The 19,335-nt window shown below is 36.9% G+C and overlaps 1 protein-coding gene across 1 annotated transcript in view; it reads left to right on the forward strand.

Moving 5' to 3' along the window:
- Positions 1 to 17,070, forward strand: part of LOC136245371 (uncharacterized) — a 35,207-nt gene extending 18,137 nt beyond the window's left edge. Inside the window, exons 2-5 of the mRNA XM_066036855.1 lie at positions 15,069 to 15,383; positions 15,440 to 15,793; positions 15,848 to 16,329; positions 16,871 to 17,070. Coding sequence (XP_065892927.1) covers positions 15,069 to 15,383; positions 15,440 to 15,793; positions 15,848 to 16,329; positions 16,871 to 16,966 — 1,247 coding nt within the window. The 3' untranslated portion in view covers positions 16,967 to 17,070. The remainder of the gene's footprint in view (positions 1 to 15,068; positions 15,384 to 15,439; positions 15,794 to 15,847; positions 16,330 to 16,870) is intronic.
- Positions 17,071 to 19,335: the final 2,265 nt, after the last annotated feature.

Genomic DNA, 19,335 nt, shown 5'->3' on the forward strand with positions numbered 1-19,335 from the left:
AGTATTGAAGGGGGATCGAACCCAGGATCCCAGTGTGATGGTCCAGTGTGCTACCGATTATGCTACCGCTGCTAGCTCCCTTGATTCTCTTCTTTTGTATGTTATAAATGTGACTAACGAAATAAGCTGTATATAGTAAGAAGAACCTAACCCTAAAGGTGAAGAAGAAACCAAAGCTGAACTCTAACCCTAACCCTAACACTACTAGACGCTTCCCCTAAAGTCTACTACTCGTGGCAACTACTGGACGCTTCCCCTAAAGTCTACTACTCGCGGCAACTACTGGACGCATTCCCTAAAGTCGACTACTCGCGGCAACTACTAGATGCGTGCCCTAAAGTCGAAGAGAGAGAGAGCAACAACTACAGTAGGAAGTCTGGATGCTTTTGAGCTTAATATTACGTAAGGGTTATGAAAGGTGGTGAAAAGAGTAAAACCCAACGCTAACGTGACGTTTGCCTGTTATAGCACAATGATGACCTCCACTGTCTGTACGAAGGTATGTTTAGCTCGCCTCGAACTCACCCAAAACCTTACCTTCATACAACTAGCGTGTTTGATACTCGAGTTATGGGTGACACTGCCGGATGGATATCAAACAGAAATAGTGTCCGGCTGCCGGACGAATATCCACTGCGTAAAAGGAGAGAATAAACGTCTTAATGATTAAAACAAAAATAATATGCATTACAAGCATGACGCAGGGGTACCATGTGCTGATGGATCAGTATACAGGAGCCCTGGCAAGACTTACATTAACTAAAATTAAATTATAATACACCAAAAAAAAAAAAAATCTAGCTATATAATATTTAAAGTTTACCTAAGGTGGTCTAAAAAGATCCCAGTCCGGGGAGGCTCTAGAATTAAAAATTCTGTAAGAACAGGACACAGCAATGCGAGCTGCCTGCTCAAACAAGGATCACGATACATTCCCGATATAAAGTGGGCGTGGCTCACGAAAGAAGTTGGCCTTGGCTGTATCTCGTACAACAACAATCGATTAGTGGGCGTGGATCCACATAAGGCATGCAGCTATGAGCATGGTTTCGTACATACCTGTTACGACTTTAATATCACCGATAAATGGGCGTGGCTGCAGGCAGTCGTCCAATAAGTGGGCATAGCCCACGAAAGAAGCTGAGTTGCATCAGGACTTGACTGACGCTCCGTACCGTCTAACTAATTAATTTGCTTCTTTTTTTTTTAAAGAAAGAAGAACCGGCCCGAGTTGGCACTCCCATCCACCACACTCTACTCTACGCTAAGATGTTCTATAAAATGGGTTTGCCTTTTCGTACACCTACAGAGCTACTAAAACAGAACCTACAGAACACAGAATAGGAAAAAAAAGGAAATGGGGCTTAAACGGCCCCAAGACGCCCCTCCCCCAGTGCAAGGTCAACTGATGCTGGAACATGACCCTTAAAGGGATGACCAGAGGAGGAGCGAGAACCCCTTATGCACATGATGGCAGAGTGCAATAAGGAGAAGCCAAGACGGCAGCGAAGCCAGCTCATCACCCTACAGTACGGTGATTTCCACTTACAAGATAGGAGGAAGGCCAGGCGTTTGTAAGCCACAGTGGTGGAGGCACCATGCCTCCAGAAGTTGAAAAAACAAGAGGACTAAAATTACCATGTTCCACCTCTCGCACTCTCTCCTCGTACTGACGGCGCTTCGAAGTTTCATGCTGGCGATAGGGATTACAACGGTTTGAAGGGGCATAAGGTAGGCATTCCAGCCTGATTTTAAAATTTTGGAAAAATGGACTTTTTATATGCTCAATAGATAGAGTATTGAATACCGATCTCAGAAATATATAGTTTGTTGGGTTGGAATTAGCTACTTTGGCATGCACAGTGCTTAAAAACTGAAAAAAGGTCTGAGAGTATTTTTTCCCCATACATTTTAAAGGGAAAAATGGCACAATTGAATCAGGAAGCCATCTGGACTGCCTTGAAACTGCAGTTGCTCCTAGCTGCAGGTTTGTACATGTAATGGGAGTAACTTCAGATTGTATCGGATCTCAACAATCTTCGTATGTTTTGTGGTGAGCAAATATGTTTCTCCTATTGCACATTTCTCAATGGTGTATACCCATAGGCAAGTGGCTATCTCAAGTAAGTGAAAACATCAAGGTAACAACTTACAAAGGTAAACAACTAAAGTGGAGGTGCCACAATAATGCAACAATACCTAAGGTGGAGTTATGGTTTCAATTACGGAATTGTTATGCCGACTTTGAAGTGGCTTGTATTTTTGAGCTGATGACACAGCCATCAGAAAATTACTCTGGAGCTGAAAATCGCTAACCCGAGCGAAGTAACTACACACTTTAAGTAAGCACCAGTGACTACCTCCTATCCGACAGTACGTTTTTAAAAGTTTTAAAGTATTCTACATACATTACAAGGCTTGAAAAGATCACAAAACAACACAAAACTTACTTATATGTAATGCGCACGACAACACTAAGATTTTTATGACGATCAGCGTGTGGACAAACCTCATACCGATTTTCATCCTCATTGGAGCTCGCACTACGGAGCAATCCCAAGTTAAACACGAGTTGTTATTTTGTGCCAGGGTTCTATTGGGGAATATACGGAGAATTTTTTTATTTAAAAATCTTGGATACTGGAATGCCTACATAAGGGTTAAATATTCTAACATCAAAAAAAGTAGGTTCAAACCGAGAACCCCAGAATCCAGAAGCCTTGATGTCCAAGCGAGCACCGACATCTTGGTTAGCTGTACGTAGGGAGAGAGATTCTTAGGAGACCAACCATAACGGAGAGCTAACGCATCACAAAAGCCACCTTTGTGCAGAGCAAATCCATGACATTCCAAAGGCAAAGTGGAAAGCCAGGAGGATGCACCCTTCTCACCAGCTAGTTTCAGGGACAGTTGGAGATTGTTGGACAAAGTCGAGAGAAACTCTGAAAATCTTTGAGAGAGATTCTGACGTTTGATGGATAGAGCTTCTTGTTTAAGAGCACGCTGTTGTTGTAGGATGGAGGAATCAAAGCAAGAAAGCTGATTCAGGGTGGCAGATGCTAGGGGGGATGTAACAGATGTGGAAAACTGATAGTTGTCTTGGGAAGATTTACAAGGGTCAAATACACCAAGGCCCCCTTGACGGATTGGCAAAGTAAACAGCCCGTTCAGAGGCTAATTAATTTGCTTCGCACGTGATCCAATCCGGGTCAGACCCAGATACTTTTTAAGCGAGTCTGATCCAGACTGACAAAATCACCTAGCTAATATCGGACAGGTTCACCCCGGACACACGATTATACAGAGCAGGGGCGGATCCAGACTTAAAATGAAACTGAGGCACTACAATGGCTGGTTTGGTAATGTGAGACCAAAAAAAAAGATCCCTGATACAGAGATAGGTCAATGTTGTACGAGTTCGTATGCACACGAAGTACCGTAATTTGCTTTGTTTTCGTTGTAAAATAATCGTATGCAAAACTTGTGCAAAAATTTCTTACAAGAAAATTCTTACACAAGATCGAACTACTCTAATAGAGCAGTCATTCACATAAACCATACGAATTACACGAAAATTTTTATCACGAAAATAAAGCCGTGGCTTTACTAGAACTAACTTGTCCTTTGGACTCTGAGCATCACATTCAGGAAGCAAGATCCAGGAAGCAAAACAAGACTGAATATTTACTCTTGAACAGCGACGGAACAATTTGAAGCTAGTTATGATGTATAAAATGGTGCATAGACAAGTTCACATCGATAATAGAAACTACAACAGCAAGCTAAACATGAGGTCACGATCAACGATTTTTGCAGCCACATTCCAGAATTGACTCTTATCTTTACTCTTATTACCCCTCTACAATTAAATTATGGAATAACCTATCTAGCAGTACTGTGGAATCACCTACCTTAAGCACATTTAAACAATGTATTAATTATAGCTAAGTACAATCACTACAATTTATTCTTAATTTAATCTGTTGTACTATATACTCCATATGGAGGTTTCTGTACAGTAAACAAATAATAATAATAACAGCCGCTTTCAGAATTTGACCGCTTACAAATTCCTAACTATTATGAAACAGTAGAAATTAGTGTGCTAAGTCATTAGGTCTAAGTCCTTGAAATTAGGTTAGGTAATCCTAAGGCTGCAGTACATGTTGCTGTCAGACCTTCAGTGCTGGTCACTGTAATAAAGTGCTAATAATAATAAGGTCACTATCTGCCTAGCAGCATTCACGCTTTAAAGAGTTTATTGATTTCACTCAGCCGTCTATTGCCACCAAATCTAACATAAGACAGACTCTAGATAGAGCAGCCAACACTTGCATTACATGCTCACAACGAATTTTCTTGGCTAGGAACTGCAGTGAGTGGTCTCCCTAAATTTGTAACTTCTAATCACTTTTTTTTGTTTGTTTGTTTTCTGTATGTATGTATGTTTGTCAGTTTTGCTCTTGTATTTACCTTGCCGTGCCCACACAGATCTTTTTACTACGATCTGATTGTGGTCGCACGAGACCGAGGTCGCACATAACTTAGTACTAATCATTATTGTAACTTAAACTATAGGCACTTATGTTATTGTAACTTAAACAAGGCACTTATGTGTACGTACCGTGTACATTAACGTAAAAACCCTGTCGGGTGTTTGCTAATCAATAAATAAATAAATAAAAAATACTGTAAGCTAACTCTACTTATTGTGTTTTCTCATTTATAATAATGATGGTTCTCTCTGAATTACGGTATCAGCCTTCCCGGATTCCTCGTCTCGTCACAAACATAAAGAATGTGTAATAGACATAGCTATGAAACTATATTATATTTGAGTGCAATCAATAAAAACAGCTATATATTGACTACATAATTATGCACACAAGAATGAGTGTGTATAGCAGAGTACAAAATTAGCTATTAGCAGTGCATGACAATTGTCATATCTTCACTACGTCGATTTGGTGCAAATTAAAAAGACCATGAAACAAAAAGTAGTAAGTACTTGAGAGCATATAGGTTGTCTTGTTGGATTGATATCTTGTCAGGAAGTGAACATGTACTCCCAAGCAAGCATTAAAACAGATTTACAGTTAATAAATACCGTGCACATATGCAAAATAATCCAAATATATATTTTAAAATAATCCAAATATATATTTAAAGATAATAGGTGCATCTCTTACTTTTTTCAATTGAATATTTTACATTCAAGGACCACTACATTGAGCAATGTCTGAAAATTTATTTTTTTGCCATTAGCCATTATAAGTGTGGCTTAAAAAATTCAAGTACACACTTTTTCACATAAAAAATGTTGCTGCAACTTTAATTGCTGGTGTGGGACTTTGGTAAAAGAGAAAACTTGGAACACATTTACTATAAGAAATTTCACACTGCACACATCAAAGATAAAATTCCAATCCATGTGTATTCACTATAAAAATTAACTGCAATTATCCATGTTACCTGCATGCTATGCATTCCACAACATCACAAGGACATAGAATACTAGTCATTGTATCCTCACATAGTTCTACCAAATATGATCCTCCACAGAAGGGAAAATTAAAATTATTCAGCTGGAAAATTATCAGCAAAATATAAAATCTCGGAAATCCAGAGCAACATGGTTATGGACTGTTGTTATATTGTGTTTAAGTTTGAAGCGCCTACTGCATGCATGTAGTGCACAAACCATTACATTTGTTTCGATGTGTGAACAGCTTGTGTTGTAATGTTATATAAGTGCCATTATATAGGGACCTGTGAGAGTGGGTTAATACAAGTAGTCGGAATCTTGATAAAACTGAGGAATACAAAAATATCCTACAGAGACCCAGAGTCAGTAATATGTTTTCTGGGCATGTGCCAAAACAGCTAACTTTGATCTGGAACTTCCTCTGCACCCAGCCATCGCTTACACAACACTGACATCTCACTGCATGGGTTTTATATATGTGACCATTTGTCAAAAGGTGCTCTTTTTGGCAGACTAAACAATACATATAGATATTGATCATAGTTTGCCAGGGACTAAAACTGCCTACATATTTTTGAACTCGAATGTATTGGTTGAGTACAATTAGTCTATAATCCACTTTAAATTTAGGAACTTTTATATAAAAAAGCAAATTGCAGTTATGAACGTTTAGTAAGGTGGCTTAGTAACTGGACATTTGAAACAAAAGCACCAAAATTTTACGTTACCTATGCAATAATGATCTTAACTTCCAATCTTTTTATAGGAACAATTTTGTACAAGCAAATATCCTAGCAACCAACTTGGATTCCATTTTCTACCGTATGCATGAAGCTTGAGTTATTGTATATATAGTACATTGGCAATATACATGTACACACATTATTATGTATGCATGCATAACAAGTCATCTATCCACTTGACTGTGATGCTAAAAGCAGTAATAATCACACCTACAGGGTTCAATGTAACTCCAATCTGTTGTTTTTTTTCTTTGCAAACACCTGGTACTACATCCACTTGTGCTCTAACTGCTTTTACAAGCATTTTTCAGGAGGAGATGTGTTAATTAAACATCCTAGCTGTACTTGATTACAGATAAGCTACTCACTTTGATGTGTTGCAATAATTCATCCTGGGTTGGGGGCAGTTTTTCCATTCTTTCCTTCTGGCAAAATAGAACCTTCCTTGCTTCATCCACTGGTTCTACATCGCTAGTCTTATCATATAGAGTAACTGTAAAGTGCTAGAAAATGAGGAGTGTGAGGTTTTATAACACCATGGATGGAATGTCATGTAATTGGAGACACACATAATACTTGATGCTCTCTTGCCTCATCCAAAGAATGCCATGTATAGTGTTGCATCCAGTAAAGTTATATGAAAGATTGAAAAGGCCAACAATTTCTGTGCTCAGACTCTCATGAATGGTATTAATATGCATGATAGTGTGCAAAGCCCTACCCAGAACCAAATGTTTACATCTTCAACACAAAGTGTTGAAACATGCCAGCAAGGATTATCACCACATCGCGTGGACTGTACTCACCAGACAGTGCAACCGTTCTCAAGTCACTCTTGTACTACAGGTGAATTACTAGCCTGGTGTCATAATCACTGCATTATAATGTGGGTCTATTAGCTCCTTGAGCTGTACTCTCAGTTGGCAGTATGATTTCTTTCCCTTTAGGACAATTCATACAGCAATCTTGTTGGATATAGAAATGTGAACTATAATTTATTGCTTGAAATCTGCCCACCTTTTTGGGAGCTTGTTTTTACCAGCAACCTTTCTCTGAATGTCCTTTCATGCTTTAAAATCCTGCTGGAAATATATTTCCAGACAACATCCACATGCTTACAATTTTCTAACTGTTTGATCACTTCAGGAACAGAGATCTACTCATCAAATGTTGCAAATATTTGTGATGGGAACTATATAGGTACATAACAGCAGGTCATAAGAAGTTTCAATAGGTGCATAACAGCAGCTCATATAAGAAGTTTCACATCAATGAACTTGTATATGGATCAATCTGTGTGTACTGGACCAAAAATTAATAGTCAGTAAATTGGATTTCTTTTCTAATACAGTTTTTCTCCATTGGCAAGTGAAGAGTAATTTTCATGACTGAAGAATGCACTTTTGTCAATGGCTTTGTGCCGCATACGCGAGAGATCTTTCTTTACGAAATCTTTTCAGCTTGTTTTGTTCTTGACTGGGGCCTTGAGCAACTAAATAGAAAGAATTTTTTAATGGGATCATGAATAAACCTATTGAGATTGGTTATCACTTCTTTGTAGCATCTCCATGGAATACTGAAATGTTCCTAGATTAAAAAATTCTCATACAGTGCATGCAGACTCATCATGTATACAGAGCAAGTAATTCATCACTGTCCTCCAGGAAGGACCAGAGTTTGAAACTTGTTTGATCATGTACTTCAATTAGACTTGCAGCTTGTGTTTGTACTTTGGAGCTTTTTGTATTGAAAATCCTTCTTCTTGGTGGATAGTCACATTCCAGCTCAGAACAGTCAACTTCAAACTCCTTTAATAACCATGTTTGTTCAGGCCCTTAATTATACCATCTATTTCTGGAGCCACATCCAATTGCACCCCCAGATTTCTTCACTACTGTTCATGGACTTGATCAATTGGGATGGCTAAGAATCTATTGGTAGTTTTGTTGATAACCCAATGACCATGCTCCTCAAATTCATTAACAGATGTTGGTAGACTCTAATATCACGGATGCGTATTGGAATTCACTGTGCATATATAGTTATAGTGGTCAAGAACAAAGAACCAAGCTTTCAGACTTTCAATGTAAAGTGATTCATGGTATGCTTTACTGAAGATAGTCCCAAATGTTCCATGTTGATATTAACTTAGTTATCGGAATGTATACATGTTGGGCTTGTCACGCATTGACATTTTCTGTATTCATGTCATGCACTGTTGGCACATCACTATGTGGTCTTTCACTTTATAAGAAAGCTTCTGTTTTCAGTTATGCTAGAACCAGTGTAGTCACTTGGTGAGCATGTCTTGCTCTAGTCAGATGAGAGACCTTAAGAAATGGGTCTGCATGCAGTACCTGTTGATGCAATTTCAGCTTGTGTGAGCATATTGGTCCACACAAATCCTTCGACTTCATTTTCTTCGACAGCTTACTCAACTTGACCGGCTATTTTCCTTTAACCGTGTGTTCACCAGATATCAACACTATTAATTGCTGTGGAACCGACAATCTTTTAGTCTACTGGACAACAGCTGGCACAGTGGTATGATTGTCTGGAAACTGGTATCCCTGTACCCATACAGGTAAATGTAAAGTGACATTCTTCATATACCCTACGTAATTTCACAGAAGCAGGAAATCAAAGCACACTGATTTCCATGAAATGAACCCTTGGAGGTTTAAATTGTACTCAAAGGATTGTAACTTATCAAGTGCACCTACAATAAATACCCCATGTTGCTACAGAACAGGAACCACAGATTTCTTATCATGAAAATCCTCACAGATAGTAGTTGCAAGTTGATTCTCAAGCTGAATAATTTTATTGTAACTCACACAGAGACCCAAGTTATACAGCTAACTATGTGATGATCCTGATCTTTGTGTGTATCTTCACTCCAACACACAGTGGTTATATATTATAATGGTTATGGTTCCATGCCGTGATTTCGTGATTTAGCATAGAGTTGATGGTACTGGTGCCTGTTGGCAACTAATAGAAAAATTACCATCAAAGTGGAAGCTTTTGTAACCAACAATCCCTGTACATACTATTTTAGCTACCTTAAGCTTGACCAGCACCACTAGGGATTCATTGCTTCAGCCGCTTTTACAACTGGTGTAAATCTGAAAACTTGAAAGTGTAATGCACTCCATCTTCATACATAAATTCACAATTGCTGATCTGCAGATGGTGTTTATCATCATCTACTACTAAATTACTGCCTTCCATTCTTGCCATCAATTCTGCTTCTTGTAGCTTGTCTTGAATTCTCAATTTGGCTTCGAGTGTTCTAAATTCATGAAGTCTCCCTGACAAAACAGGCAGGACATTTGAACTGCACTTATATTGTTTCTGTAGTATCACTCCTGCTTCTCTTTTTTGCTGACTTTTTTCAATTTTTCTTTACTAAACTTCAGATAGTAAGATTTATGCCGCACAACTTGCAATTGATTCTCAACCAATTTATCTACAGTCACATCTGCATCAAAATTAAGTACTACTGGCAGCGTACCTGAATCAATTATACTATCCAGGAAAGAACAATAAGGTGAAGAATCATCTAAAGTTCCCTGGGTATTAAGTGGGAATTTCAAAGGCTCTATAGTGGCATATTAAACACATATTATTTTTCATAAATTCACCTTAATTTTAATAACTGCTATAGCTATATATGCACATAAATTGACAAACTGAAATATAATTAGTTTTAGATCAAATACCTTAACATGTGCTCAAGAAACTCAAACCCACAATTTCCACTGATGTGCCAAACATTCAATTTACATAACATGATAAAAACACATGTTTTCTTATAACAGTTCAAAAATTATATTCACAGTTTCAAAAAACTTGGACCATTTCAGAAAGAGTCCTGAGGGAGGAACCAAGGTGATATGAGGTAGTTCCTACCAAGAATTGGAAGTTATGGTTATGGGTACTGTAATAATTGTGTGGAAAAACGGTGTTGTTGTCCAGAACATCCAGTTTTGGCATTAAAGCTGCCTGACTATAATTGTCTATTATACATGTTCGCCTAAGCCAGCTGCCCAAAATAACATATTTAGCATAGACAAACCAGATATGCAAACATGTTTACAACATGAAAACATACTTGGTCCTGTACCAGTTGCAAACCATTAAAGTGAATCTACATGTGAGCAATCTTCAGGGAGTGGATCCAGGGGAGTTCCATGGAACACCCCCTCCTCCACCTTGGAAGAGCCTTAGTATTACTCAATGAGCTGCTTGTTAAATTTATTGTAATCAGTATATCAGTCAAAAAAATATTATTTCATGACTTGTAGTGGCATAACACGTTTATTTTACTTCCCTTTGCTGCAAAATCACTTGGAAACTGTTACCCCAGCATCTTGATATGCAGTAAGCACCTGCATAGTGTGCTCAGCTAGAAAGGTTTCAGTTGCACTTCTAAAGCTTAAAATTAATTGTAAGATTTTAAACTATTGCTAAAGGGGAGTTATTAGAAATACTACTACTAATTACAGGTTTTTGCAATTGAATTCGTCGGTTTTGCAACTGAATTCGTCCCGTTTGCAATAGAATTCGTCGGTTTTGCAATAGAATTCGTCGCTTTTGCAGTTAAATTCGTCCGTAACGCACTTGTCAATTTCACGCCCCATCCCTGGGTGTCCCCACACCCCAGGTGGGGATTTGACATTGCTTCTTGTCCCCACCCCTGGGAAAATTGATAGTTGTCCAACTTACTGACCGACTTTCGGTAGTTGCATTTCTAAACAGTAAAATCGCACTTAGCTAATTTTACTAGCTACAGGGCAGGTTTATTACTAGTCGCATACATGAAATATGCGCTTAGTCATCCTTGAGGTGTCGTCAAATCCCCTACTATAGGGGTGGGGACATAGTGTAAATCCCCTGTATTCCCCCACCCTCCCCGGGGGTGGGGCATGAAATTGACAAGTGCATAACAAGAATGGCAGCTGGAGCAAACACGAAAACATGATGTAGCAGCTGCTACAAGAACTTGTTCAAGTACAACAGTAGTAAACAACTCTTTATTAGGCAATAATTCTTCCTCTACAGCCTCTCCAGCAACATTCCAAACTCTACTACGCCATTCGCGATGGGTGTGGTCACTCGCGAGCAAGCTAATTAGCTTGTCAGACAGCTATCAACTTCGCGTACTACCAGCTTCAATTACCTTCTAGTATCTCAAGTGTAACTCTCCATGGCATAAATAATTCATCTCTTAATGAACGGTTAGTTTCTTGGAGCCATTTTGTTTATGACGATTTGTAATGCAAACGCGACGAATTCTATTGCAAAACTGACTAATTCAACTGCAAAACCGACGAATTCAATTGCAAAACCGACGAATTCAATTGCAAACGGGACGAATTCAATTGCAATACCGACGAATTCAATTGCAAACAGAACGAATTCAATTGCAAAGGCGACGAATTCAATTGCAAAAACCTGTAAGTATAATAGCTATACTAGAAGCTATGGCAGCTCAGATGAAATCCACCCTTTTAAAGTCTGGATCCATTCCTGATGTCACCTCTTTGGTATTACTGGTTTGGCAGGGGCTCAGGTGAATGCAGTGTTATTCTAGGGCTGAGATTTTCCCCCTATATACTCCCTCTAAAATTGTAACAATTAAAAGTACTGTATACACTTAAGTTAAACTTGTTTTTTAAATAGCAATGCCCTCAGATTCAATCTCAAGACAGTTAAATACATAAAATTTTACCAGGTTAAAAAATGCACATACAGCCTTAAAATGCTCTCAAATTGAGTCTCAAATGGAAAAAAATCTTATGATATATACATGCATATATAACTACAAAATTCCTAATGGCTATTCAATATCCAGGAGCCTAAGTTTAGGCTTGTTTTCAAAATAACACACTCAACTCTCAAAATTGTCCTTAAATTCTCATGTCAGTTTGGTTTCAAAATAACATGCACAACCATGCAGTAGAAATACCCTCAGATTTAATCTCAGAAAGCTTGACATTTTAACCTTGTAGTAAGAATTGTTCTATAGCTAACCTTAAAATACACTAATGTTTGATCTCAGTTCTAAGCATCATTATGGCTGTACTAATGCATTCCAAGTGGTTTTTTCTGGAAAAATGTATTGCAAGGCTGTTTTTCAAAGTGCAAAACTGAATTTATGAAGCTGTGTGATTTTTTACCGATCTTTACTTATTAAGTACTACTGTACTTAATGATAAGGACTACTGTACTTAATGATAAGGACTACCATGCTTAATGATACTTACCTATAAATACGCATGTAAAATCTATTCTAGTACAATAGTCAGTAACTTTAAATAGGTGGGCATGGCTGTGTTAATAGAGTGTAAGAACTTATTTCATGTGTGATGGAGGACATCATAAATCCCTTAACCAAGTCAGAATGAAGAAGTGCAAGCGAAACTAGAACTTAAAAGGGTGATAAGTGAAAGCCCTGTGTAAAATTAGTATTGTAAGCATAGAAAAATGCTGACAAACTATACATAGCAGCTAGACTGCTATAACCACCACACCACTTCTGATGATTGTGAAATTAGCTAGTTGCCTTGACTGCATGTTTCCTGTGAAGACATAAACATGGCCCATTTGCAAGCAGTGATCCAAAGTTTCTTCAAATTATTGCCATTCAAATATATTAACATCGTCATGCAGCAGACTACTGCAGACAGGGTGGGGCCAATTTTAATAGCATGTCATCCCATTATTAGAGAAATTATCCCTTATGATCAGAGAATAGAAGGTGAGAAAGACCTACAGACAAAACATTCATATAGTAAAGATAGAAATTGTTGTTTACCCACAGTTGGCTATAACAGGCTACATCATTTTAAACAATGATCTAAAACTGTATTACAGATTTAAGTAAATTACATACCCTTCATTTATACCAAGTTGAAGTATTCACTGATCAAAAATTTTATTCTAAAAAATGACTTGATTTTTCAAAAATTTGAATAAATCGCAAGAATGAGCACAAATCAAAATTCTAGATCTGATGATTTGATAGAGACATTAGTAGCATTGCTCAGTAAAATAACTAGCATGGTATGTACTCCTTAGGCTTTGAAAAATGTGAATTTGTGACCATATGTGTCACTTATTTTCTAGTAAAAGTTTCAAAATTATTCGTAAATGAAAATGCTTAATAATTGAAAATGAGCGAATATGCAAGTTGCAAGTGTCTATCTAGCATGTATGTAGTTCAAAAAGTTATGAACTAGGAAAGTCTTGACATGATCACGCAGAGACAATTATAATTTTGTTCAAAACCCCAGTGAAAATGTCACGCAAACTAAAGCTTTACCTGACATTGATACACTGATGCTATTTCGCATTCAGGGAATACGTCAATAGATTTATATGCTTAATCTTATTATATGTATAATGGTACAATCATTATTGTGTTCAAACTTTGCTATTTACATGTACTTAAGCACTAAAAAAAAACTATACAACCTTGGACTGCTTCCTTGTATTTTGATCTGACATTTTGTCAGGCAGGTTCTATTGAGGTCGGCCATGCATGATATTTGCCTGACAAATGGGCTATGTCAGGCAGTAATAATTGACTCTGTCAGATCACGGGGTTTATGACGTCCTGCACTATACAAGCAGCCAATTGTAAATAATTTGTAGCAATATTTCATTACTGCAGTTGCTCACGAGTCAAAACACTACAGTTGCTCACAAGTCAAAGTTAAAATAGCCTGCATGAGGGCTGGAGGTCATTATAATGGACTGCAGTATACTACTATAACATATAGCACTGTCCTCACTTTATAGCAGTCTGTGCATATACTCTCTAGGTGCTTATAAATTGCAATAGTGATAGCGTAAATGCAATTTTCAAATATGTGTAGTCTTATACTGCCCAGTGCATGTAGTTAACACAATTCTCTGACTAACTGTTGAAAAGAGTTCATATGATACTGTTGCTGTTAAATTGACCACTAAAAGTAGTTTACAGCTGTATGAGCCTAGACAAGACACTGAGATTGTGCTAGCCAAAGTGATGGTAATATATATAGCTAATCACTTTTGTATATAGTTGAAATGGGTATTACAGTAAAATTTATGTGAGTCCAATAGTCCAGTCAGTTAATGGATGCACCCCTAATCAGGCAGCTGCATGGTATTCTACCTGTTTCGATGATTGAAGTAAATACAATCTATTTTCAAAATTTATTGTTACTGGCTATCTTTGAATATTTAAACAGTGTTGTTCCTTAGACATTTGAGTAAATGGAATCCATTTTCAAGATTGAGTGTTACTAGCAGCTAGTTTTTTTTTTGCTCATTTTGCTGCAGTTTGTTTACTATTATACTAACAGACAGAATGTACTGTCACAGCATGTTACATATAGCTATAGCCACTGATCAGTATGCAGTTGTGCTTCTTTCATGACATTGTCGATTATTGTGTAGCTTAAGTGGCAGCTACAGTATAGAGTATGATTGAATAGTGTTTTGTTTTTGACTGCATATTTGAATGTTGCTAAATACACTGCCACTGCATACATTGGTGAAATGAGCTCAGTCTTCATATTACAAAATGAATTATACGTTCTTCTTTACTGATACCACATATTCAATTTCCTTTTGCAAATCACGTGATCACATCCATTGCTCCTGACTCCTTGAAATTATTACATTGTTTGTTAGTGCATTTTCATTTTCAGTTACCTTGCCCACACAGTGTGTAAATGCTATGGATTGCCTAATTCATTAATCTTAACTACAGCATATACACATAATTCTAACTATTATTATTGTTATGCGGAGCTTATAAAGTACTATGATTCTATAATTTTCAGCATATGAGGAAGCAGACTTCATGAAGTACATGGAAGGATTTGATTTTGAAATAGTCTGTTCTCCCACGGTAGCCCAGACAATAGCTAATTGTCTTGGAGATTGGAAACAGCTGGCTCGATTCTCTGGGCTGGATGAAGCCACTATAACAAAGATTGAAAAAGAGAACTACAATGACTATGATGAACAGAAATATCAGTGCATCTACTACTGGATTCAACGCAATGGTGTAAATGCTACAATAATTAACCTGTTAGGGATAATTTATCACAACCTGGAAGACAAAATATTGGTGCAAAACATCGTACAATTATTAGGTACAAATGCACTTAGCTAGGTTAGCACTTACCAATCCTGATATATGTTTATAAAGGTGATGATGATAAAGTGTATACATCTACTTCATCTAATGAAACAGACTTCATGAAATACATGGAAGGATTTGATGTTGATATGACCTATTGTCCTGCAGTAGCCCAGACTATTGCAAACAGTATTCTACAGTGGAAGCCCCTAGGTAGATACCTTGGACTGGATGAAGCTACTATAATGAAAATAGAAAGAGATAATCTACACGACTACAATGAACAGAAATATCAGTGTATTTATCATTGGTCTCAGCGAATTGGTGCAAATTCCAAAATAATACATCTACTGAGGATTATTTACTACAAGTTAGAAGACAAGATATTGCTGGAAAATATTGTGCAATCATTGGGACAAATGGGTATAAACACTCTAGTGGTTAGAAATCTGCATAACAGTGTATTTGTCTATAAAGGTGCTGAGAAAGAGAAAATGCATACTGCTGCTACTGAATTCAATGAAACAGATTTCACAAAGTATTTAGAAGACGTTAATGTTGATCATGACATACCCTGTCATCCAGTAATGTTTCAAAGTATATCGCTTTGCCTTGTACAGTGGAAACCTCTGGCTCGTTACTTTGGTATGAATGAAGCTACTATTGTGAGAATAGAAAGAGAAAATTCCAAAGACTACAATGGACAAAAGTATCAGTGTGTTTGCCACTTATTTCAAAACAATGGCACAGATGCTGCAATAATGAGTCTGCTTAAAGTTATTTACTACAAGTTGAAAGACAAGACTTTGCTGCAGAACGTCTTACATTCTTTGTGTAAGAAATATCTTGCAGCAACTTTGTACATGTGCAAGTATGTATCTATCTATTGTACAGATAAAAATAAAGAGAGGTTCGCAGTGAGAATCAACGAACCTTCAACCAGCACAAAATATGCACTGGTATGTTGCTAATTTCTATATAAAGTTTATACTAGCTACAGAGTACAATGAGAAAATTAAGATAACATGCACCATGGTCACCTGACTAGGTTTTGTATAAATCAGCTCTAAATTACATACATACTATACTTCATGGCCTACACTCCACTAAAGGGTTTACTATTGTAAATTAAAGGTTTACTATACAAAACCATTGAATGGCTTCATATATGCAACCAGGCTTGTGAGTGCATCGTCGCATAAAATGTGTTTACTTTTTCAGACTCACACTTTCTTACATAATGTCATGGCCATGAAATTTTCTTCTGCATGTTAAATGTTCAATTTTCTTTACCAATATCACAGAATGTAATAATTCTATTCCTGTACTGAGAATTGACCTTGGTTTGTGCCAACATGCCCTGTTTTGACACATATGTGTATCTTGGTATAAATAAGATTTATGCTAGCATAGTTTGGTAGAGTTTTGATAATTAGGTTAAAGTGTGTGCAAATGTAGCTTCTGCATCTGTGATGTACTTTAATGTGTTTTCTCCCAAAGGTAATCCGGCCTACAAATCAATATGCTCATTGGATAACAAGTGCTACAATATATTTTTTAATGTTTCTGTTTATATACCTCATACATTTTTTGTAAGTTTTGTAAAACTGCATTTCAGTGAATAGTTATATCAATAAATTATTTATATGATACATTTTCATCAATGAAACTAATTCTGCAATAACATGTTAATGTATGAATTTCAGTACATGTTTATCAATGATTATCTATAATATTTACACTTGAAGTCAGTAGCACCACATGACATACTACAACAAAGTACAACAGTCAGAAAATTATACAGGTGTGTGGGCAGGATTTTCTCAAGGTGGTTATAAGATTGGTAGTGTTAAAATGTTTACTAGATCCATGATTCTACAGATGATTATATATATATATATATATATATATATATTAATTATTTTAATGCTTGGTTCTCTTTTTTAAGTCCTTATTATGGCTGGGATAATACAGGTATCAGTGCAGAAGAACTGTAGCTAACTGAAAATGGAAACTCATGCAGGGTCTGGTTACTAAATTTAATGGATTGAAATAGTCTAATAGAGCAATCACCACTCTAATAGAACATTCGATTCATTTGATATTTATGATGTGAATTATAGATTAATTAAATCCTTGGTACACATGGTCATGTATAACTGTAACAAGTTCTATCTCATAAACTAAGTTACACATGTTGTTCAAAGCATACATACACTTACTATCAAAAATGCATCTCAAAGGATTCATGGACAGCTAAGCAACCGCAAATATTACGTCCCTCGAAAATTTGTATGTATACAGTAGGGAGTGCCCCACCTTCCCTTACCAGTCTGTGCCTCACCTCCCCTTACCAGTCTGTGCTTCACCTCCCCCTTACCAGTGTCTCCTAGATCCATCTATACATTATGGAATCCATGAACAACTCCCACATGATCAAACACCATCCATCTGATCGATCTCAATTAGTAGTACGTACTTGATGGAATAGTTATATCTAGCAGAGTGCATCCTAGCTGCTATTTTAGGTGTCCTGCCTGGGGCTGTGGTAACCCCTCTACTACTTCTACTGACATAACTGCCTCTGTAATATACATATACGTATGTATGTAATAGTTACACCATGGCTGTGAGGGATTATATACACACTCAAAAGCCTGAGGACCGAAGGCTTGAGGGCTAAGGGTGCATATGTCAGCAAAATCCAACACAGTCATGGTATAAGTGATATATCACTCTAGGCACACTTACCTGATAGATAAAATAACTACAGAGTACTCACCCTGTTTCTTGTATCTCATTACAGTAGTGGATATGTAATACATGCTGTAGCATAGTTTATGTTGCAGCATTTATTACACGCCCACTACTGTAGTACCCTAGCTGTAGCAATACTAGATAAATACTGATGATGAGGAGCAACTTTGGATTCCCACAGATTTACTCCAGAAACATGGTAACTGCATATAGTTTGGCCATCTGAATGATGGGTGGATCTATAGGATTTCATAAGGAGATGCTAGTTGAGAAGTTGACAGCATTATAATACAGTTAATACTCAGAATTTGAAACGTGGTCTATTTTGAGCAGTATCTGTTTAGGTCAGTCACCTGGCCAAGTGGCTGCTTTACACAAGATGGATCAAAGTATATAAACTTCTTACTTGGGAATTTGAAGTTAGCCTTTATAGCCTTTCTGTGCAGGTTTAGCCTTTATAGCCTTTCTGTGCAGGTGGCCACTATAAAGTGGTCATGGGTGTCTGGATTCAAGGTACAGCCCGCAGATGCAAACATGCTTAAACTTTGTTAGAATTAATATAACACATATTTACAACCTGCAGAACCAATTCATTCCTTTCATCACTTGCAAAACAGTTGGCAATACCCATTTCCAAGTTTTCACAGTGCTATTTCAACAACACTATAATATTATAATGAGAAATTTATATTTTGATGATGGTATTAAGCAATAGACAAATTTCATAATAATGAAAAATTAAGTACTATTTTGATGATGATGGTATTTGTCTATTAGTATAATTATAATGCACAATTTTTGATGCGTGGTAGTAGCCTACAGATTGGGCCAGAAGAAGGAAATTTTACATGTAGAAACTATATGACTGTATTCCAACTACTGAGCAATTGGGAAAAAGAGTTTGAATTTGAAGATTGAGATACTCTAATAGAGCAGTTATTATACTCTAATATAGAAAATTGCAACTGCATGTTCATCAAATGATGATGACAGCGTCTTGTTTCCAATTGAAACTTAGCACTCAGCATACATATATATATATATATATATATATATATATATAGCTACAGCCATAAAACATCCTCTTTCAGGAAACTAGATTCATAGGTAGACACATGTTTCAAAGGTACATAACCATCAAAATACCCTTAAATTCAATCACCGAAATCTAATCTTATTTTCTCGAGAGATATCCAACTAGACTCTTA

This window comes from Dysidea avara, chromosome 15 (genome assembly GCF_963678975.1).
Source record: "Dysidea avara chromosome 15, odDysAvar1.4, whole genome shotgun sequence".
Taxonomy (NCBI): domain Eukaryota; kingdom Metazoa; phylum Porifera; class Demospongiae; order Dictyoceratida; family Dysideidae; genus Dysidea; species Dysidea avara.